Here is a 22,305-nt window from a genome sequence, read left to right as displayed (position 1 = left end):
TAAGTCTGGGTCTGTTTAGTAAACGTTATTAATTTATTCCCCTAGCCGTAAACATCTAGAAGCTAGGAAGAGCTAACTTACTGGGAATGCACCCCAGCAAGCCCCAGACTCATTCTCCCCGCCCTCACACAAGACGGAGTCGCTCTGGTTCGAACGCCTGTGACATAACCTTGGGCCTGTACTGTGGCACAGAGGGTTTGCCCTGGATAATCCTCAAGTTCCCAGATTGGCAAGAGGCCAGTCCACTCGCGGCACCCCAGGCTCCGCTCTCCTGTGGCCTGCCAGACACCCCGTCCCCCGCCTTGTGCAGCGCAACCCCCTCCTCCCTCAGGAGGCAGCCCCTCTAGAAAGCTTCCTTCCCTCCTCCCCGCCCGGGCACACGGCGCGGCCCTTACTGTTGCTGTGCCGGTCGTGTCGTTTGGAGGTTCACGAGAACCCCATGCTTGACAGTGAAGCCTTGTCGGCTGAAGGAAAGGCGAACGGCCACTTGCTCTTTGTAGAGATTTCCGGAATCTCCGGGGGGCACTTTTATTGCTTCCCGTCTTTTATGGAAACACAGGCTTGGAAACAGGTGAGGCTCGGTCATCCCCTCCGGGTGGAAGGGGAAACCAAGCGCCGTCGGTTCCGGCCGCGACCCCCACCGCGCGCTGGGGAAAGTGGCGAGGTGGGCTAGGGAGACCCCAGGACCCCGAGACCCGGTCTCCACCGAGGCGGCGGCGGGCAGTACCGGCACCGTGGCAGGCGGGAGGCGCGGACCGCGTCCCCTCCGCGTTTCCCTCGCGCCTCTGGAGGGCGAGAACCAACGACCTTGACCTCGGAGGAAGCGGCTCCTCCGGAAAAGTCCGCACAAAAGGCTTTCCCCGGCTTCCACCCGAAAGGCGGGCCCCGGGTGTAGGGTTCCCGGCGGCGCGCGGGGCAGGCGAGAAGCGGGTGCGCCCCAGCTCCCGCCCGCGCTCCGGGCCTCGCTCTCGCGCCCGCTGTCCCGTGGGGAAGGCGCCAGCGCCCGGCGAGCCTGCGGCCGCCCCGTCGTCCCCACGCTCGGGGCCGCCCCGGGGCTTCCCTCCCGCGCCCCTGACAGCCGGGGCCACTCGCTCCCTGGGCCGCGGCGCGGAGAGGCGGCTCCGCGGGGCTCCGGGCGAGCGGGAAGCCCAGGCCCGGCTCCTCCAGCCCCTCCCGCGGCCCCTCCTCTCCGCGCTCCGCTCCCTCTGCCCGGCGCGGCCCGGGAAGCGCGGGCTTGGCCGTTCTCCCCTCCACGGCAAGGCCACGAACGGACAGCCGATGCCACTTTCTTCCCCGCCCGACCCCGCTTCCCCTCCTCTCGCCGGGAGGGAGTGCGGCCCGCGGGGCGCTGCGCGGGCCGGACCCACCCGGGACCCCGGGGCTGCCCGCAGAGCTGGGAGCTGGCCCGGCCTCGGCGCAGCCTCGGACCCCTGGTCGGCCGCGCCCCGAGGGGCGAGGCCTGCGGGCCGCACTCCCTCCCGCCCGGATTTGGGGCTGGAAGTCCCTCCCCGAACCCAGCAGCGGGTCTGGGAGGGAGAAGGGACTGGAGTGGGCCTCGCCTCTCCGAGGGATGGAGGGGACGGAGGCGGCGGCGGCCAAACCCGCGGGCGGCAGCCCCCAGTGAGTATGGAGGAAGCGGCGCCGGGCCTGCCGGGCGGGGGCGGCGGACCCGAGGGGCGGCGGAGCGGGGAACCCGGGTCGCCCTGGCCGCTGGGAAGCGGGCCTCCCAAGGGCTCAGAGCTGGAGGGTCGTGGGGAGGCCCGCCCTTCACGTCCATCTTCGTTTGGCCTCTCTGAGTTAGAGGAAATACATCACAGAGCTTGGGCCACAGAACCAGGCGGCTCTGAGCTGACCGATCTTCCCGAAAGCCCGTGCCAATGGGACCCCAGTGGGAGGGTCTCATTCTTTAAGGTCTCTGGGATGCTGTGCCAGAGTTTACCCATTAACAATTCTTACTTTTATTTTTTGGAGCCAGGGTCTCGCTCTGTCGCCCAGGCTGGAGTGCGGTGGTGCGATCACGGCTCACTGCAACCTCGACCTACTGGGCTCAAGCCATCCTCCGGCTTTAGCCTCCCAAAAGCAAAAAGTTCTTTTAACTTAGTAGAAAATGCTCATATCACATTCTAATCCCCTGTTTTCTGGATTGGACTTGAGAGAAGGAGGTGCAAAGAGAAACTTGCTGCATTCTCTATTAACTCATAGAACAAATTATTTCTGTCTTCCTAAAGATAATCCTTAAACTTTACTGGCTTAAAACTGATGTGACATTTTGCATTATATGTATATTTTGCTTTATAAAATATGTGCATTCCTGAAAGCTTGTGTATAAATTGAATTGTAATAAATGACTACAGAAGGACTTGCCATTTAAGAGAAATTTATGGTGACCCCTTGGTCAGTGTTATGAAGTGGATAACTCACAATTTGTAGTTTATATACATATGGATTTTTATACATGAAGCTTACTTCAAGTGGGGCACATCTAGATATATGATATTAAAGTTGCATTTTCTCAAAAGGTATAATAAATATTAAGACGCTTAATGGCATGTAGGTATGCATGCAACACCCTGAGTCAAATCCCTGCTAACCTTCATTCCTTGTGAAGGGGTAAACTCAGGCATGCTGCTAAGGATCTGTGCAATGCTGGCAAGTCACACAGCCTCTGGGATGGAACATTCTCATGTATGAAATAAGGGGAGTGGGGTTAAGTGATCACTACATGGTTTGGAAAAGGCCTTGGCTTGGAATGAGAAGCTTTGGATTCTGAACTGGTGTGTGTTGTAATCCATGCCTCAGTTTCTCCATCTGTAGAAGCATAATAAAGCCATTTTGTTTTGAGATGGAGTCTTTCTGTTGCCCAGGCTAAAGTGCAGTGATGGGATCTCAGCTCACTGTAACCTCCACCTCCCAGATTCAAGTAATTCTCCTGTCTCTGCCTCCCAAGTAGCTGGGACTACAGGTGCCCACCACCACGCCCAGCTAATTTTTTGTATTTTTTTTTTTTTGAGGCGGAGTTTCACTCTTGTTACCCAGGCTGGAGTGCAATGGTGCGATCTCGGCTCCCCGCAACCTCCGCCTCCTGGGTTCAAGCAATTCTCCTGCCTCAGCCTCCTGAGTAACTGGGATTACAGGCATGTGCCACCATGCCCAGCTAATTTTTTGTATTTTTAGTGGAGACGGGGTTTCACCATGTTGACCAGGATGGTCTCGATCTCTCGACCTCGTGATCCACCCGCCTCGGCCTCCCAAAGTGCTGGGATTACAGGTTTGAGCCACCGCGCCCGGCCTAATTTTTTGTATTTTTAATGGTGGGGTTTCACCGTGTTGGCCAGGCTGGTCTTGAACTCCTGACCTCAAGTGATCCACCTGCCTCGGCCTCTCAAAGTGCTGGGATTACAGGTGTGAGCCACCGTGCCCGGTCAATAATGCCATTCTGTCAGAGTTATAACAGGATTCTTGGCAGTGAGCAAGTTTGAAAGCACTTACAGTCCTGCCTGGCATACAGCAGACGCCTGATTGGTGTTCGAGACTGATCATGGTCTCCCTTTGAGCACAACCCCGAGCTGTGGTCCTGTGGCTTGTTCATCAGGGGTCAGGGTGAGGCTGGGTGCAGCACCTTCTACCAGAGGGTCAGAACCTGCTTGGTGTCTTCCTGATGTCCATCATCCTCATATGCTCCCCTTGGAGAGGAAAGAGCATGTTTCCTGTTAGCAGAGTTAGCAGATGTGGGCATCCTCCACTGAAACTACTCTTCAGCAAAGCAAGAGGCCAGGGATTGGGAAATCACCCTGGTTTTCACTCTGGTCCACGTTTGGCATAGGATTAGTTGTCCTTTGAAGCTTCATTTTGCCTATCTGTAAAACAAGGATAGAAAAACCAGAACACTGCTCAGACTTGGAAGAAAAAAATTCAGCAATCACTTATTTGTACTCTTCAATGATTTGCGTTTTTTTTAAAGAAGAGTTTTCATATCATCTATGGCAGGGATTCCCAACACCCAGGCCATGAACCAATGGTGGTCCACAGACCACAGCAGTCCGTAGCCTGTTAGGAACCAGGCCACACAGCAGGAGGTGAGTGGCGGGCGAGCAAGTGAGCAATACCGCCTGAGCTCTGCCTCCTGTCAGATCAGTGGCGGCATTCGATTTTCATAGGAGCGTGAATTTTGTTGTGAACTGCGCATGTGAGGGAGCTAGGGTGCAAGCTCCTTATGAGAATCTAATGCCTCATGATATGAAGTGGAACAGTTTCATCCCAAAACCATTCCACCCCAGCCTACCCCATCCATGGAAAAATTGTTTTCCATGAAACCAGTCCCTGGTGCCAAAAAGGTTGGGGACCACTGGTCTAGAGGGTGTCCTCTGCTCTGTCTCCAAGTTACTCTCATCTGGACAGGACTCAACACCAAGACACTGGGGCACGAGAGGTTGTGGGGGTTAGTCCTGTGCTGGGTCTCAGGAGCTCTGTCTGTTTTCTCCTCCAGAGGGCCCAAGACAGGGAGTGGAGCAGCCAGGCCCATGGAGAGGATCTCGGCTGTGGAGTGGAGTGGTCCTGAGCCACAACGGGATAATGGACACCCTCCAAGACCCTGGCCTTGCCCTCAGGAAAGCAGAACCTCCAGCCTGATGGCTCCCCAGCCTCCCAGGGTATGGGGGACACAGCTCCAAGGCCCCTCTGTGCTGGAATCCAAGGTGAGGGCTTTGAAGGAGAAGATGACAGGGGGCAAACAGGGAGTCAGTCCCTGTCCCACTTCCCACGAGTGGTCATCCCCCAAGAAACCCAAATGCAGACAAGGCAAGGCAGGGGGAGCCCGGACTCCGTCAGAGGGGTCTTTCCTGCCAGGTGCTGTGGTGGCTCCTCATACCCAGAACCTGCCTGATGGGCAGCTGGACAGCGGTGTCAGTGAGGAGGAACCCGCCAGGGATGGGGACCCCAGGCCTCCCAGGCCACCTGGCCCTGGGCGTGAGTACTGCAACAGGAGGAGCCCGTGGCCTCCAGAGGCCGAATGGACACTGCCCGACCATGAGAGAGGTCCGCTGCCGGGGCCCAGCTCTTTGCAACAGAGCCCCATCCATGGAGTTACTCCTGGACAATCCGGGGGTCCTGGTCTTTGTAACAAAACCATCCACATTCCCAGCCCAAGGACAGGAAGGTCCTACCCTTTTCCAGATGACGTGGTCACAGAGGGAGATCTGGACAGCACATCCCTGACCTCCGAGGAGGACTTTGCCCCCAGGACAGCCCTTCTGGGGGAGCTCTGGAGAACTGGAGACCTGCAGACTCTGGGCGCTGGGAGCAGCACCTTGTCCCTGTCTGACCGGGTGGAGAGGAACCGCCTGTTGCTGCAGGAGATGCTCAGTGTTGCTGGGCAGAGCCCCCACAAGGTGGAAACCCCCGCCTGGACTCCATCCTGGGACACAGCTGCACCAGGTGAAGTGTACTGTGTAGGTCCAGGTGGTGGGGAGAGCAGGAAGGAGTCCAGAGGGAGGAAAGGGGGAGGAGGGGGTCCCACAGAGGGAGTGGGACATGAAAGGAGAGAGAGCGTGACAGGTGCCTGCCACCAAAATCATCAGGATAGCCTCTTATTCTTGGTGATATAGATTCTTTGCCACCTCACAGGCAGCCTGTCTGCTGAAGACCCCCATGATCTTGCACTCCAATGGGAGGCCACCCTGTGTGCCTGGGGTTAGAGGCCACCATGATGTCTTCCTTGTGGCTTGGATTCCTTTCCAGAGTGGCTTTTTGCCTCTCCCTCTAGTGACATGCCATCACCCCTAGTGAGGGCCCTCTTGTGGGGCAAGTAGACAGGAACCCCTTCCTAAAAGGAGGCTGGGTGTTCTAGCAGCTGGGCTGAGCTCAGACAGTAGCACCAATGGGATGTACAAATGTCCAGGCCCGAGAGGACAGCCTCTTTCCGTTCCTGCCTTCTCATCCCAAAATTTCACAAGTTCATTCATTACCCCATGCCTGGGCCGATGCACGTGGTTCTCTCAGCATGTGGCGGCCACAGCAGTCCTCATGACAAGCTCGGCCTCCAATTTTCAGGCAAGGTATTGGATTTGTCCTGGGAGTAAATTGCTTCAGGAGACAACCTTCTCAGTGTTCACTAAATGGCAGCTGAGAGCCCTGTTTCTGGCTCTGCCCTGATCTCTGCTTCTGCTCTGGATCCTAGAGCGACCCATGGGGGATGTGGACTGGGACTCAGCCATCTCCCTGCAGGACTCCGGCCAGAACAGGTAAGAGCTCAGAGCCCACATGTTCTCTCCCTCCCTCCTCACCACAGTCCCTCTATTTACTCAGCATCAGGACAGTAGGAGACCTCCCAAAATGAGAGTTCAGGCAGATGGCAGACTCCTGTACCAGCAGACCAGTGGGCATCATCCTCCCTGAGACCCTGTAGAAAGTGCCAGCAACCCCCATCCCCCAGGGCGGTGCCTGTCTGCTACTTGAGCAAAACCACCAGAAAACAAAGTGCATTGCTAACTACCTGTTTCATGTCCATGGAGCCATTTCCCTTGCCCAGGCCTCTTTCTCCTTTTTTTGAGATGGAGTCTTACTCTGTTACCCAGGCTGGAGCGCAGTGGTATGATCTCAGCTCACCACAACCTCTGCCTCCCAGGTTCAAGTGCTTCTCCTGCCTCAGCCTCCCGAGTAGCTGGGACTACAGACATGTGCCACCATGCCTGGCTATCTTTTTGTATTTTTAGTAGAGACTGGATTTTACTATGTTGGCCAGACTGGTCTGGAACTCCTCACCTTGTGATCCATCTGCCTCGGCCTCCCAAAGTGCTGGGATTACAGGTGTGAGCCACTGCCACCGGTCAGGCCTCTTTATCTTTAAAGTTGGGGAAATAGCATCTGTCTGGTTCACTTCACAGGACCATTGTGAGGCCAAGGTGAGATCATGGATGTGAAAATCCCTGGGGAAAGAATACAAAGGCTTACCCCAATTCCATTCCCAGTCAAGGGGTTGTGCTGGGATCATGTCAAGGATTTCACCTCCAGCCTTACCGTGCTATCCCACGGCCTTCGCTCCAGCCCCTCCAACAAATATTTGGGGGAAGCAGGACCCACTGAGGTGTAGCAGGGGAAGTGGGGCAGTGTCCTGAGCCAGGCAGGGTGAGAAGAGTACACTCGAGGTGGGAGTGGGGCCATGTGCAGGCCTGAACTGCAGCCGGCACCTGCACACAGGTTGAACCCCGCCTCGGTCTTTGCCAGGCTCCTGGTCCATGAGGCTGAGACGTTATGGAGCTCTCATTTCCCCAGCTGTCTGGTGCTGTCAGCCTCCGTGAGGTCTTGTGGTTTCTGCGGAGGGCAGAGGTCCACACCGTTGCTCCTCTGGTGTAAGGCAGCTCCTGCACAAATCCTACTTGGTTAGGACAACCCTCCAAAAAACGTGGATGGACCTCTGTCTTAGTCTACTTGGGCTGCTATAACAAAAACCTATACAGGCTGGGTGGCTTATAACAACAGAAATGTATTGCTCACAGTTCCGGAGGCTGTGAAGTCCAAGATCAAGGAACGAGCAGATTCAGGTCCGGAGGGGGCTGCGTTTGGCTGATTCATAGATGGTGCCTTCTTGCTGTGTCTTCAGGTGGAGCAAGGGGCAAGGCAGCCCTCTGGGGCTTCTTTTCTAAGGGCACTAATCCCATTTATGAGGGCTGTGCCCCATGACCTGCTCACCTCCCAAAGCCCCACCTTCTAACACCCTCATATTGGGGATTAGGTTTCAACATAGGAATCTCCAGGGGACACAAAACACTGAGTCCACTGCCGTCCCCCAGCCCCGCACCTGCCTTAAGCAAGCGAAGGCAGCCCAGGTTCAGGCAGCTGGGCTTCTGTTTGGCTGAGGGTCAGGTGGAGAGGGGGATATATGGCTCCTTCGTCCCTTGCCATGTATGATTTGGAATCACAGTTGCCTCCCCTTCTGCCAGGAATCTCTCCCCCCACCTCCATGGCGGCTGCTTTCAGGCCCTCCTGTGGTCCCCTGCTGGCCCTGCCACAGTGTTGAGGAGGGTGACTGCAGAGAGACCCGTGGGCCTCAGCCGGCTCTGCTCCCCTGTTCAATTTGCCTTCTGTGTTTCTCTCTCCTCCTGTGCGGAGCCCTGGAGGAGAAGGCTGGGCAGATGCCCCCGCTGCGGAGGAGGTGCCGCCTTTCCCTGCAGCTGCACCCCCCACACTTCCTCCCTCAACGAGGGAAGCGCCCAGTGGGGAGACGCAGCCACTGGGGATTCTGCTCAGTGGTCACTGTTGAAAACAGCAGCCAAAGCTCCTCACAGCCCATTGGATACTAAGGAATAAAACCCACTCATTTTCACGGAGGAGAACCTCAACCATGGGCGAGGGACTTTCCCTTAATACTGTGAGGAAACGGCATTTGTGTAGCATCCTCGGGACTGGGGTTTCTGGACAGCTGCCCAGGCCCCCAGCAGCCATGGGCTGCATTTCAGAGTTCAGGCAGGGTGAGTGTACCTGTGTACTGTAGAGTGTGTGCCTGTGTGTGCGTGTGTGTGTGTATGTGTGTGTGTGTGTGTGTGTGTGTGTGTGTGTGTGTGTGTGTGTAGAGAAAGAAGATCTCTTAGTGAGTTTTAGGACCCTGTTCAAAGACTGTTAACAAAATATCCCCTTAGAGTGCCTGGCAGATCAGGGCACAGAGTGTTGTGAGGAAACACATTATTTGGGAGTCATTCTGAGTGCCCTGTATCCTCACTTGGCATTCTGCAGTGAGGTCCCTGCTGAGTAGACACCCAAGCTGAAGGGCCATGTCTTGAAGCCCCTTGGATAGGGCTCTCTGCCTGGCTGTATTCCTGAGTCCCCTGGGCAGACATTAAGGTGGTCCCTAAAACCCTACAGGGCTCCCTCTCTCCCCAGAGTAGGATGGAGTGATGGATGTTACTTCTGTATCGGTGAATTTTCCAAGAGACCTCTGGAGTAAGGCATGCTTCCCTCGGCTCTATGCCCGGGGAGTGCCACTCAAGGCCAGGGTCATGGGGCTTAGTGTCTGTTCTAAGGGGCTTAGGACTTTGGGCAGAGAATGCTGAGGCTGTGGCTGACCATTAGACGGCCACCCCAAAGGGGGCCCCAGGACATCAGTCTGGATGTGTTCTGGCAGGAGGAAAGGGCAGGACCTCACTCATGAGGTCGTGAGCCCCTTGGATCTTCTGAGGGTTTGAGGTCCTGCTTCACATTCAGTCAAGTGTTGCAATCAAATCACCATGACAACCGAGTTAAGCCAGCATGCGTTTGATGGTGTCCATAATGGTTACAGCTCTGCAGGGCAGTAGGATGAGGAGCTCATGACGTGATGGTGACTGCAGAGTTCAACACAGCAGGCAGGCTGGGGGCAGTCACCAGGAGTCAGCCTGGGAGGCAAGGACCCAGGACCTTAAAGGCTAAGTGTCAAATGCAGAGGAGACTCCTCACCCCCAACCCCAGGGTTGTCCCCACTCTACTGAGGGGTAAGAGAAGGCTCAGTTGCAGAGGACTGGAGCCTCCCAGTGGCAGGCAAAAGCCCATGTCAGCAGCTGCCGTTTTTGTGCTCTTATTACATGGCAGGTGCTGTGCCAAGTGCCATTCCTGCATTCCCATCTTATCCTAATAACAAACTGTTTATTGTTCCTGTTTCACCGACAGAGAGACCTCTCTGGGGGGAGTTAAGTGACTTGCCCAGGATCCTCTAGCTGCCAAGTATTGGAGCCAGAATTCGCAGTCAGGGCTGCCTGGATTCATGGGTGGTGCTCTCACCATCGTGCGGCACTGCCATGAGCTGCCCTGTCCCTGCTCCACAGGCCACCCCTTGGGCTAGGTATCTGGAGGTCCCCTTCCCCTCCCAGCCTGCTCTGTTCTCAGGTATGGGCAAAGAAGGGCAGGTGATGGACTCCATGGGATACACTTATTTTTCTCCTAGGTCACTATCAGGACAATTCAGGAAATGGGGTTTGGATTTTGGGGGAGAGGATGAGGTAAGAGGTCGGGCCTCAGAGAGGGCAAAGGGGATCTGTGCCTGGAAGGACCCATAAGAGAGAAGGGGAGGGGACAGTGAAATGGGGAGGCCGCGTTCAGGCTGTCTCTGGACCAGCTCTGGCCCCTTCCCTTCCGTGAGCCTCTGAGAGACATTCTGGGATCGCAGATTGCCTTAGGATCCCAATAACCCAGCGCAAGTGAAAGGGTGTGACAGTGAGGAGCACAGCAATGAGGGCAATGCTGGCTCCAGACCCCGCACCAAATCAACTTGGGACGCTCATGAGCCTGTGCCAGGGCGGCCAGCGGCCTCCTCCTCGCCGTCTCCATGGAGGCAGTGCTGCTGCGTGGCCCAGGCCCATCCTGGTGCATATCAGGACCTTCTGTGTGTGTGTGTGATCTGGGAGGCCCCAGGTCCTGAGTGTGTCTGCAGGGACTTTAGTTACGGTCACTGTGGGGAGAAGGGAGAAGAGAAGGTCTCAGTTTTGTTTATTTGTGCTGTAGTGATGAGGGAAGCTCAGGGGACGTCCTGGGTTGTTTATTTCCCCTCATCCCTGTGGTAGGGTCATGCCCATGTGGGGATCCACAAGCCCAGTCCCTGGTGTACAAACCCTTCAGGAAACCCCTGTGAGTGATCGCCAGATCACTTCACACACAGGGGAGGGGAGGGCGGTCCCGATCTTCAGGCCCTTGCTGGGATTGCTGGAGGGGGAGCAATCAGAACTCCCCTCCCCTCAAACAGTTTCTACACTCTTAAGTTAAAGACAGGCAGCCCTAAAGAATTTCAGGGACTTGGCCTATGGTTAAAGTGGTCAGGCCCACAGCTGTGACAAAAATCCCAGGCTTTTAAAGCTTAATATGTTAATTAGCATTTTTGGAAACAGATAGGAAAAAACCAAAATGTTTTTTCCTACTTTCACACACTCAGCCCGGCACAGAGCACTTCACCTTGAGCCACCAAAACGTGTGCAGCTGTCCCCACACGCCAAGCAGTTCTCCTGGGGACCCAGCTGAGTCTCACTGATTCCATCCAGTTCTGACACTGTCTACCTGCAGGCAGTATCGGGCCCCACAGGTTGAGGGCTCAGTTCCACAAGGCTACGCTTACTTCAGATGCCAGTCGCAAGTCCCAGCTTGTGACCTGCACTTCAGACCAACCAGCTATAAATCGGGCTCCCACTGTTCCTTCCTTGGGTTTGATTACTTTTTACAGGATGGTTCAGAACGCAGGGAAACGATTGACTTGCATTTACCCATTTCTTATGAAGAATATTACAAAAGACACAAACGAACAGCCACATGAGGAGAAGCATGGGGCAAGCGCTGGGATATGGGGCACCACCCCCCAGAAACCTTCGCAAGCCCAGCTGTCCCCAGGCTCCCCTGCCGGCCCTTTGGGTGTTTGTGGAGGCCTCATTATGTAGGCATGATTGATGATGTCATTGGCCACTGGGGGTCAGCTCAAACTTCAGCCCTTCTCCCCTGCCAGAGGTTAGGGGTTGGGGCTGAAAATTTCAACCCTCAAAATGATTGGTCTTTCTGGTGGCCAGCCCACATCCTGAAGCTATCTAGGGAGCCTCAGCCACCAGCCATCTCATTACCATACAAAAGGCACTCTAATCATTCCTGAGAGTCCAAGGGTTTAGGAGCTGCGTGCCAGGCAGGCGCACCAGGAGCAGGGACCAAATCCGCATTTATTAGATCACAGTATCACAGAGCTCCCCTGCGAGCCAGCCACTGGGTGCGATCCAGTGCAGTCTCACATGGAACTGCCCATTTTTGCTCTCTGTGCCGTGCACCGGCTGCAGCCATAGCTAGCACTGATGTATCTCCTCCCTCAGCTCCTGGGGCAAGAACTGTGCTGTTCTTGTCTCTCGGGGCCCCAGTGCCTGCAAGTGTGTGCGGGGAATAGGCTCTCAGTCAGAAGCGTCTGGCAGAGGCACACAGTGAAGAGTGAGTGAGGGCTCGGCAAGGGGGAATGGGGAGTCCCGGCTGAGTGTGGGAGAAGAGACACTCCTGCACCACCCCAGCATGCCCAGGGCTGTAGAGGTGCCTGAGGACACCCCAGAGCATGGTGTAACCAAAAACAGCTGAACCCCTGCCTGTCCTTAGCGCTCCCCTCGGCTCCCATCCCACCCCACTGATATACACGCACAAAGGAAAGTCCCCTTACCACTCCCAGCCCCACCGAGACTAAAGCAAAAGAAAAAATTAACCACTCAACAATGTTTTCGGATTCTTAACACTCTCTCAGTGTCTGATCCTGGGTGGACAAGGAAGCCCCACCACAAACCCAGTGCCACCTGGAGCTTCCAGATACCCCGTCCCATGCTGTGTCATTGCCACACCCATGTACACACCACATATGAAAATCTCATGATGGTCCCAATCTTTACCAATCAAGGAGCTCCAGAAAGTCCATTTATCCAAGGCCATTCATCTGATAGGAGCTGGTCTGAAATTCTAGAAAAGAAAGCCCTCTCCCCTACCTGCCAGAGTTGAATAGGCCACTGGTCCCCCATCTGAGGGCGTCTCAGTCACCTACCTCCTCTGTGACCACCCAGGTCCCACACCTGAGGCCAGGAGGCCCTGACCAAAGGGGCAGCCCAAAGTCTCCCACATGGTAGCTGAGGCAGCGGTAAGGACAAGCAGGGGCTCAGCAGAGAATCTGTTCATCTGCAGGAAGGGAGGGACAGGGTGGCTCTGCTCTGCTCAGAAGTCAGTGTCTTAGGCACCCACTGCAGGCCTCCATGCAGACCCTTTTGAAGATGTTGAAGGAGGTGGATTCTCCCAGCTGCCATTCCGGAGGACTCCCACTCCTCCTTCTCCATTGACAGGAGGGCCTGTTGACTGTCTGGGAATCAGCTTTCCTCCATGATCAAGCAGCCGGCTGCCTCCTGTTTTCTATCCTATGGAAGCCACCTTTTCTGTGGAGCCCTGTCAAAGGCGTTTCAAAGTCTAGAGCAGAACCACCAGGCCCCCTCCAGCTACAAGATGGTGTTTGTCACTTCCAAACATGCCTTCTCCTTGCAGACAACAAGGTGACCTCTTTGCAGGTGACTTTAGTACATGTTCGGGGCTTCCATCCTTTGCTTAGTAAGGGGGTCAGAGTAATTTAACAAAACAGTGGTGCTAATGATAAAATAATAGCACCAAGCGCCCAGCTCTGTGCTAATAATCTCTTTTAAGGGAGTCAATCTCACTTAATTTGACAAATGAGCCCTTATTAGCAGATACAGAAACTGAAGCTGAATTCCTAAGGAACCTGCCAGGGTGACACAGCTAGGAAGTGGCTATCCAGGGATTAGAACCCCAGGCAGGCTGCCCCCAAGCCACACGCTTCCCCGCCACTCTAGGCTGTGTCCTGTCTGTGTCCTACAAACCTGGGAAGAAGGCACCTGTGCAACCAACCATGTTTGTCTGAGACGAGGTCCCTGCCCTCGTGGAGCACATGAGCCAGAATCAGTTCCAGGTGCACCTTTTTCACTTCCCCTCATTCAGAAAATTGCACACAGAATAACAAACAGTAAGAGAGCTCTATCAGTGGTCATCAGAAAGCTTTCAGATAAGCAAAAATGGAACAAATGCTAAGCACCAAAGTTTCTCTGTGTTCAGTACACTACATATTCTCCCTCTACTGGCTGCATCCTGGAATCTGGGAAGTGCCAGATCACTCTACATTCCAAATTATTTCCCCATCCATGTAACTAGTTGAAAGGGTTAAACACAGACCCGCTGAGCTCATTATTTTAATCCAGGATTATGATGGCTGCAGAAGAAGGCCACTCTGTCCCCTTGACCTCCTTGGCTAGGAGAGCAATGGTGGTTCTCCTGCCCCGCCTGGCTGGGGGAAGAGCAAAGCCACAGCTAAGCCTGTCCCTCCACCAGGAAACTGGTCAAGAAAGGAGTGCCATAGTGGAGGGGACCATACGCTGCCCTTTGTGCTTGTGAAGCAGTTGAGGACACAGGTGGCTGGAGGGGCTGGGGAAGGGCCAGTATACACTAGTGGAACGCCAGCTTTCCCAAACAATGAGCTCTTTGTAGGCTTTGCCACTCCGTGACAGCCAAACATCTGTGGTGGGAACTCCCCCCAGCAGGGACCTCGAAATCTCATACCCCACCTTATGTCATGTCAGACAATGTGGCCAAAGATCCGGGGTCGCAGGGTAGCACTGTGAGTCCTCTCCCCTCTCCAGCCCCCGCTGCTTGCAGATGGGGAAACTGAGGCCCAGGGAGGAAAAGCACTCAGCCACTTTATTCATATGTTCCATCCTCTGAGCTAATGAGCTTCAGAAACACAGGCTTTCAAGAGAGTGGCAAAAAGCTGTCTATTCTTAGGTAGAAATTGCCTTTGCCTGGCCGTGCAATGACCACCCCAACCCTTCTAGGAATTTTCGAGAGCAACTGTGGGAACTGGGGTTGTGGCTGAGTCCGTGATGGGAAGGGGCTAGCCCTAGGGCTTCGTGCCCTCAGCAGAGGCCAGCGTGGGATTAGACCGGGAAGTCTTCCTCAGATGAGAGAGTCTGAACCTGTCTGCTTGGAGGGCTTGGGTGGGCCTCGGGTGGACCAGTGTGGTGTGGGATGGGAGGTGGGCAGTGAGACTAGGCAGACTCAGCACCCACCCCCGTGCCTGCTTGCTCCCTGCCCTGGAGAAAGACGACCTTCCCTCCACGTGGCTGGCCAGGCCCGCGTTTCCTCAGGGTGCACACTGACCTTGGCTGCAGTCTGTGAAGGTGACTGCCACTCCTCCCTGCTCAGTGTGGTACTGCATGGATGCCTCCAGGCGCCTAAAAAGCCGTGCTTTTCTAATCTGTGGAGAACCAGCTTTGTCTGCCAGGAACTGAAGCAAGACAGCTGATGAGGGGAAAAAAAAAAAAAAAAAAAAAGTAACAGCTCCAAGAGGAGGGAGCAGAAAGGAAACAGCAAAGCTGGAAAATGGCTTAAAAACCTGGGGGCAAGGCTGATCCTGGCAGCATCTGGCCAGCTGCCTGGGGGCCCTCCTGCCTGCCCACCAGGTCTTGAGACAAATACCCTCCGACAGCCGTGGAACCACAGCTGTCACCGGAAGGCTCCGAGTGTTCGGGCTGGCGGCCAGAGGCCCACGGCTGCAGGGGCGCCTCTCCGGGCTGGTAACCTCATTATCTCTGCTGTCAGAGCAGGAGCCCCAGGGAGCACAGCTGCTCTCGGCCGCCTTGGAGGAGCTGTCTGCTCCGTAAGCTGTGCAGAGGGAGGCCTCTCCTGCCAAAGAAGGCTTCATGGGGCAGCGGGCCTGGAAATTCGCTTTCACATCTCTCCAGTAAAGCCCTCCTTGTTCCAAAGCCATGCCTGGGCCCTGCCAGGGTTCACAGGCACAGATGGTGCCTTTCTTCTAGCAGTCTCCTCCTGCTCCCCAGTGGTCCCAGAGCAGGGTTGGATGCAAATGGGGAGAAGAAAAAGAGACTGAAACAAGAAAAGAAATCATAGTCCGCCCAGAGTTTGTCCAAGGACGTCCCAGGAAGCCTTCCTTGGAGGACTCAGGGCTGTGCCATTCCCACTCTCACTCTGTCACCCAGGAAACTGCCTGGTTCCTTCCCCCGCTCAGGACCAGGCCCCCTTTTCCACGTGGAATACAGGGTAGGGTGGGAGGCTGCAGTTCTGAGATTAAGACTGTGTTGAGTCTTTACCTGCTGGAGCCCTGTGTACTCGCACTGTTGGGGACAGCCCAGCATATGTGACGGCAAGGACGGGCAGCCAGTGGGGATGATGGAGTTACCCCAAAGAGCGTGTCTGCCCCCAGCCACAAACATCTTCTGCCTGCCCTGGGACCCAAGGCGAGAGAGGACAGCGGGTACAGAACGGTGCTGAAGGCAGTGGGGCTGGCTGTCGTGTGCTCTGCTCGGCTTGCAATTGACGTTCAACCTTGAACAATGTGCCAGCATTCCTGTCTGCTCTGGACACCCTCATCTGTCACGTGGAGAGAACACCTGCCCTCGGCCAGCCTGGCTGGGGAGAGCAAGCTCCGTGGAGAACAACGGCTTGTCAGTGGGAGATTGCGGCCTGCTGTTATAGCTGTAACCCAGCGCGGGCTGCGTGTCACCAGCTGAGAGACAGCTTTGAAAAAGGACTGCTGTCATTTTCTGCAACTCTGGACTGGCCAGGGAGGCAGCACATCTGGTAGGGGGTGGGGGCTGGTGGAGGACCCTTATTATTATGAAAATGGAGCCATTTGCTGACTTGGTTTGGGTCCAGCTTCATTTCCCTCAGCCCTGAGCCCGCGAGCCCTGAGCTGGTGCCTGATGGTTGTGGATTGGGACTAAGGCTAGAAACCACCAGGATTTATAAAAATGCCATTCCCCCAAAGGACCCAATCTATGCTGGACAGAGCCCTGATTCTTTGTGTCTGCAGTGGGCGCTAGTGTGGTGCTGTGTGTGTGGGTGCAGAGAGACAGAAGGAGAGAGAGGTGATGCGTGGAGAGACCATCTGTCTGGGCACGGGCCCAGCCCAACAACCCTAGGCCCTTTCTCCCGCCTCCTCCCAGATAGCTCCTGCTGCCTGCCTGGGGAAGGAACAAACAATAGAATAATCTGGAGACTCTCCTTTCTAGATCCTCTTGAGGTCTCTGTCTCCAGTCCCTGAGCAGATGTCCAAGGCCGGGCCAGCAGCCCAGCCCCCATCCAGAGCCACGAAGGGCCATTTCCCAGCCCCAGGCTGCAGGACCCCAGGCTGGGTTCCCTATGCGTGGGAGCTAGAGGAGGAAGGCTGCACATGCAGGGCTTTTTCTGGCAGGGCCAGTGCTTGACACTGCTAAAGCCCTCCTAATCCGCGTTATTTTCTTCTAATCCCTCCCCCACCACCCTGGCCTGTGTGCCACCCTACAGGTCCTTTGGTCCCAAGCCGGAGCCTGTGCTGAGCCCCAGGCATGAGGAAGCCACGCATCTGCTGCAGAGTGCCCGCATGAAGGCCAGGACCCGGCCCCTTCGTGCCAGCCATGACATTGTGCCCACCATTGCCCAGGGCAGCCGGTGAGTGGGACCTGGGCCAGGCTGGCCTGGGAGGGCCGTAGCAGAGAAGGGTCAGCATTGGGAAGAAATGGGATCTAGCCAAATGCTGCTGCTCACTCCTCGTGTGTGTGTGTGTGTGTGTGTTTTCCATATAAGGCTCTTGCTTTGATCATTTAGTCACACAACTTTCCTGAGGGCCTACAGTCAGGTACTGATATATAAAGATGAATTAAACATGATCTGGATCCCTGAGGGGATATAGGTCACAGTCTCCAGGGAGAAAGGCAAACAGATACTCAATTCCGTGGACTGTGTTGTAAGAGAGGAAAAGTGTGTGTACTGAGCTGGAAACTGTTAACTCCACCTGGAAAAGATAGGTGAGGCTCCTGAGAGGAGGTGACTTCTCAGCTGAAACTTGAAGGAAATGTAGATATGCACTGGGTAGATGAGAGAGGCAAGGGTGAGCATCCTGGGGACAGAAACTGAGCAGAAGCACTGTGCTCAGGAGTTCAGCCAGGCTAGAGGGTAAGGGTGTGCTGAGCCACATGGCGTGAAGGCTGGAGGGCTCAGTAGGGCCAGGTCATGGAGGCCTCCAGGCCTGCAGAACACTTAGACAGCTGGATGTCTGCTGCAATATCTGGGAGCTGCGGAAGGACCCTGGACACGTGGGCAGCATGATCGCACTTCAGTGATGCCATTCTAGCTGCAGAGATGTGCTGGGTCTGGGAGACAGGTGTGGTGAGGAAGACGTTGCTGTGTCCCCGCTGACCGGTACAGAAGAGGAGGGTGTGGAGATGTCACAGAGACCCCAAGCACCAGAAGCAAACAGGCTTAGTGAGGCAACAGAGGAGTGCCACACCTAGAGCCAGACCACACGGGCTTGACTTCTGGTTCTGGCACTCAGCTGGGTGCCTCTGCGGAAGTCTCTGTGCCTCAGTTTCCTCACCCACAAAATGAGAATTGTAATAGTGCCTGTCTTACAGGGTTGCTGTCGGGCAATGTGAGCTAATACGCATAAAGTTTAGAACAGCACCCGCCACGCAGTGAGTGCTGCAGGACTGTGAGCTCTAACTACTCCTCGTTTCGTTGCAGGGGTGTGGAAAGTGTGAGAAGGGAGGCATCTGAAATGCCCCCAGGGTTCCAACTTGGTGTCTGTGTTTGGTGGGGCCTCAGCCAAGGGGTCAGTGCAGGGTCAGGCGTTGGAGGGGGAGGTGCTCTCAGAACATCCACTGGCAATCCCCCCAGGCAGTTGGATACAGGATCTTTAGAGAAGGAGAGATCCGAACTGAAGATCTGGACATCATCCCTGATTTCACAATGCTACCCACGGTGAGGGAGAGCTTGTCAGGAATGAAGAAGTAAGAAAACAACGAGGTCAAGGACGTTCAGACCAGCACATCACATACACGACTGCCCCCTGAGCAACACGCTCCATCCCCACCTCCCTGCCTGTTCTGCCTGTGGTGTACCTTAAAGAACCACTTACACATGGCCTTCACCACCACGCAGAGCCATCTTCCAGTCATGCGCCTGGGCCTGAGATGAGGCTGCTAGGCTACGCCAGGTGTCCCCAGGCCCAGACAGGCCCCCTTCTGTAGCTAGCAAAGCCTGCGGCTTCACTGACATGGTGGACATGCTGCATCTGCCTGTCTGAATCACCACGTGGCACAGGAGGGAGCAGGGCTTCTGAGGGAGTGGGGATCTTGGTGGAACTGGACCAAGATCCAGTTCCTCTGATGCTCTTTGATGGAGGGTGCCGAACTGCTCATTAAAGGCTAAGGAGCTTCATGGAGCCATTGAGATGACTCCTTCATGAACGGAGGTCATTGTGACCCTTAGGAGAGGGGCCCAGAGGACCCTAAATCCTGGCAAGGGGTGCCAAACAGACTACCTTTGCATTTCCACATTTTGTGCTTTGCCTCTCTCTCTAGATGGAGGGCACTCGTTAGGAATGGACATGGCTGCTTCGGGGCATCCTAACTATTCTTCACATTTATATACGGTGAGAAACCTTAGACTTCCAAGCAACTGTCCTGTCCTACTTTGTGTAGGCATTTAGGTTAGGTCGGGTAGCCTCAAAATAGTCAAGACTATCTGCAAAACAGTCTGCATTGTGTAAAGGTCCTCTTGGACACTTCTTCCTCAGATCACTCCAGCAGCTCACAATAACCCCAATCGCTAACTTTAAAGCAGGCTCCCTTTTGCAGGCTGTCTGCAGGCCATAGAAATGCTATAGAAATGCAAGGTGACCCACTTTAGCAGCTGCTATGTCCAGAAAAGAATTACTATGACTTGGCAGCGCTGGTGAATCCTCAGAGGGTCTAGCTGAAAAATCAACGCCAGATGGCTTGCTGCAGATGCTTCTAAAGGTTACGCTCCATCAAATCACCCTGGAGGGCCATGCTGAGTTAACACGGCAATGGCACACAGGTCCCAGGCCTCAGTTAGACACAGGAGGCCCCAGCCCTGGCCCAGATGCATCACTTCTAAAGAGCGACTTGGTGAAAGGTGATGGAAGAGAAGGGGCAGGCAGAGCAGTCTCAGAGGGCCTTGTTTATCCTAGGTCTGGCTAGAGGCAGCTGGGGCAAGCCTGAACAGACAGGGATTCCAGGAGGTGAAGAGGTAGCAGCAGCTGCACTTTTCTGGAAACAAATTAATACAGAAATGGAGCCGCTCCTGGAAGCACAAGATCTTGCCGTTTTGAGGCTAGACACGCCTAGATTGGTGTTTCTGAAGGCGGGAGGGCAGGACATGTTGGCAAGAGGCAGTGGTAGGGTGACACTGTAAGTGTTACTGTCCCACGTCAGAGAGAGTGGCTGTGCCGAGACTGCAGAGCGTGTGTACATCACATTGAGTGTGTGGTTAGGGCAGCAATGCTATGGAAAGTGGGACTCTGTAAAGGGGTCCCCGTGAAGCCATATGTGTCCAGGACTGTGGTGGGATCCCCCACTAGCGGGGTGACTGCTGGGGCCTCTGCAGAGCCTCCCCTTGAGAACTTGGGGGGGGGCGTGGGATTTGCTGACTGCTCAGCTACCTCATTCGCCCTGCACTTGTCTTCAAAATCCTCATCCTGCCTTTATGCGCTGTTGCTGACACTGCCGGTGGGGCTTCTGGGTTGGAATAATTGGGTTGAAAGCACCTTATGTGATTAAGCACTCCCGAATTTCTCTTTTTGGAACAACAATGTCTGCCTCTGCAGTGAATTCCAGGATGGCTCAATTCACCATCCGATGTGTGAAAGTTAAGGCCACCAATGTGGCTCATGGGACCTGGGATCCCTTGTTAGATAAGGACTGCACTGCCTTTAAAGCTAGGCTTCTTTCCTCCCTAGAAATCACAGCCCACGTCCTGCAGCTACGGTACTACCTTTGGGGCCTGTGGAGGGGTTGCTGTGTGAAGCTGTGTGCAGACTCTCCCTGTGGGCCTTTGCCTGCATCGGCTGGGCTGGGCTGGGCTGGGCTGGGAAGATGCCCTGTCTGTGCAGTGGGGTAAAGCATCTGCTCAGCAGGAAATCCCCTGTGTCTGGGGGGTGAGTGATGCTGTTTATCTGGATGGAGCCTTCCTTTTGGGGGCTATGATATCTCAAAGCAGGCAGATCCACTTGCTTAGCAGTTCTTTTTTTTTTTTTTTTTTTTTTTGAGACAGAGTCTCGCTCTGTTGCCCAGGCTGGAGTGCAGTGGTGAGATCTCGGCTCCCTGCAACCTCCACCTCCTGGGTTCAAGCTATTCTCATGCCTCAGCCTCCCAAGGAGCTGGGACTACGGGCACGCATCACCACGCTGGGCTAATTTTTTCTGTTTTAGTGGAGACGGGGTTTCATGGCATTGCCCAGGCTGGTCTTCAACTCCTGAGCTCAGACCATCTGCCCACCTCGGCCTTCAAAGTGCTAGGATCACAGGCATGAGCCACCATGCCTTGCCAGCAGGAGTTCTTTTGTAAAAAAATCTCACCCTGGAGCAGTGCTTATGGGGGGAAATGACTGAAGTCAGAGGTAGAAGCAGGTGTGGAGCCCCCATTGCCCATTGCCTTTTGCATTCCCCTGAGCATTCAGCATCTAATAGATAGAAGTCAAATGCGGGTAGGCTAAGAAGAAAGATCCAGGAAATGAGGCAGGAGGGTTGCATGAAGTCAGGGAAGGAGACCTGGAGGCCTGAAGGCCTGGGAGTGTAAGAGGAAGCAGGAAGGAATGTGCGGGGCCTGCATTTTCCCTCCAAAGTGTCTGCACTTGACCCTGTGCCCTCTTCTGGGTTAGTGTGATAAAGGCTATGCTGCAGTTGGACCTACAGACAGGAGGCAGTGGAGAGGCTGGATAAGAGGCCACTGCAGGGGTCCTGTGACGGTGAAAAAGTGGTACATGAAAGAGACAAGAAACTGAATCCCAGCAGTTAGCAGTGGATTGGTGGGGAGGCCACTGCTGGGAAAAGGAAGGGGGAACCATGGGAACTATGGTCCGTAATGGATGCTCTCTGATAGAAAACGGCCCATGAGCCTGGGTCCATTTGCATAGTGGCCTGAAACTCAGGTTACCTGGCTCCAGGGGGCCCTGGGGTGAGATGTGTGCAGGTGTCGTCTGGAACAGAATGGGACTTGACCACCTGCCACAGTGTCTCCCAGAACCGAACTGGATGACAGATGGGCAGAGTCTCCCCAGCATAGCAGTGCCATCCCCAGTAACAGCAGGATGAGACTGTGTGTGAGGGCTGGGGAGGGGCAGGCTGGGGAGGGACAGGTATGAAGTGGGGGTTGGAACAGTCAAGATTCAGGTGCCAAGGAGAAATGTTACTGTTGCCTTGTCTGAATTTTGCCTAAGCAAAGTGATGTGGAACCCTGAGCGGAAACTTCCAGAGCAAGAGCTTAGAAACCCTGACTTCAGGCCGGGCTCAGTGGTCCACACCTGTAATCCCAGAACTTTGAGAGGCTGGGTGAGAGGATCACTTGCACCCAGCAGTTTGAGACCAGCCTGGCCAACATAGTGAGACCTGTACAAAAAACAACCAAAATAAACCAGATATAGTGATGCACACTTGTGGTCTCAGCTACTTGAGAAGCTGAGGTGGGAGGATCACTTGAGCTCCAGAGATTGAGGCTGTAGTGAGCCGAGATGGTGCCACTGCACTCCAGCCTGGGCATCACAGCAAGATCCTGCCACTAAGAAAAAAAAAGAATCCCTGACTTCAATTCTCACACAGCCTCTGGAGACTTAAAATGTCCTGTTTCCGTGAGAGCATCATAGCAAATACATGTTTCCACAATCACTACCAAAAATACATGGTGGTCAGGCTCACTTCCTCTCCCTAACAGACACATACACACCGACAGCCCCCCCACCGCACACAGCACACGCGCGCGCGCGCGCGCACAC

The 22,305-nt window shown here is 55.0% G+C and overlaps 1 protein-coding gene and 1 long non-coding RNA gene across 4 annotated transcripts in view; one reads left to right on the top strand and one right to left on the bottom strand.

Moving 5' to 3' along the window:
* The first annotated feature begins 482 nt into the window (after positions 1-482).
* The window catches only part of KIAA1614 (KIAA1614 ortholog), a 39,841-nt gene continuing 18,018 nt past the window's right edge, over positions 483-22,305 (top strand). Inside the window, exons 1-4 of one of the 3 annotated variants that reach the window (XM_039460262.2) lie at positions 483-571; positions 4,487-5,433; positions 6,176-6,239; positions 16,822-16,965. In XM_039460262.2, the coding sequence (XP_039316196.2) occupies positions 4,521-5,433; positions 6,176-6,239; positions 16,822-16,965 (1,121 nt within the window). In that variant the 5' untranslated portion in view covers positions 483-571; positions 4,487-4,520. Of the gene's footprint in view, positions 572-1,502; positions 1,621-4,486; positions 5,434-6,175; positions 6,240-16,821; positions 16,966-22,305 lie in introns of those variants that run through there. The other 2 variants (XM_039460261.2, XM_074389549.1) reach the window with 2 other exon arrangements.
* Positions 1,584-12,089, bottom strand: LOC141582128 (uncharacterized). The gene is made up of 3 exons (XR_012514967.1): positions 7,015-12,089; positions 6,760-6,923; positions 1,584-3,857 (listed from the first exon to the last, which is right to left on the bottom strand). It is a non-coding gene; the product is annotated as an uncharacterized LOC141582128 (long non-coding RNA).

This window comes from Saimiri boliviensis, chromosome 19, assembly GCF_048565385.1.
Source record: "Saimiri boliviensis isolate mSaiBol1 chromosome 19, mSaiBol1.pri, whole genome shotgun sequence".
NCBI classification, from domain to species: Eukaryota; Metazoa; Chordata; class Mammalia; order Primates; family Cebidae; genus Saimiri; species Saimiri boliviensis.
The sequence above is the reverse complement of the archived record's forward strand: the minus strand, read 5'-3'. Positions and strand labels throughout refer to the sequence as shown.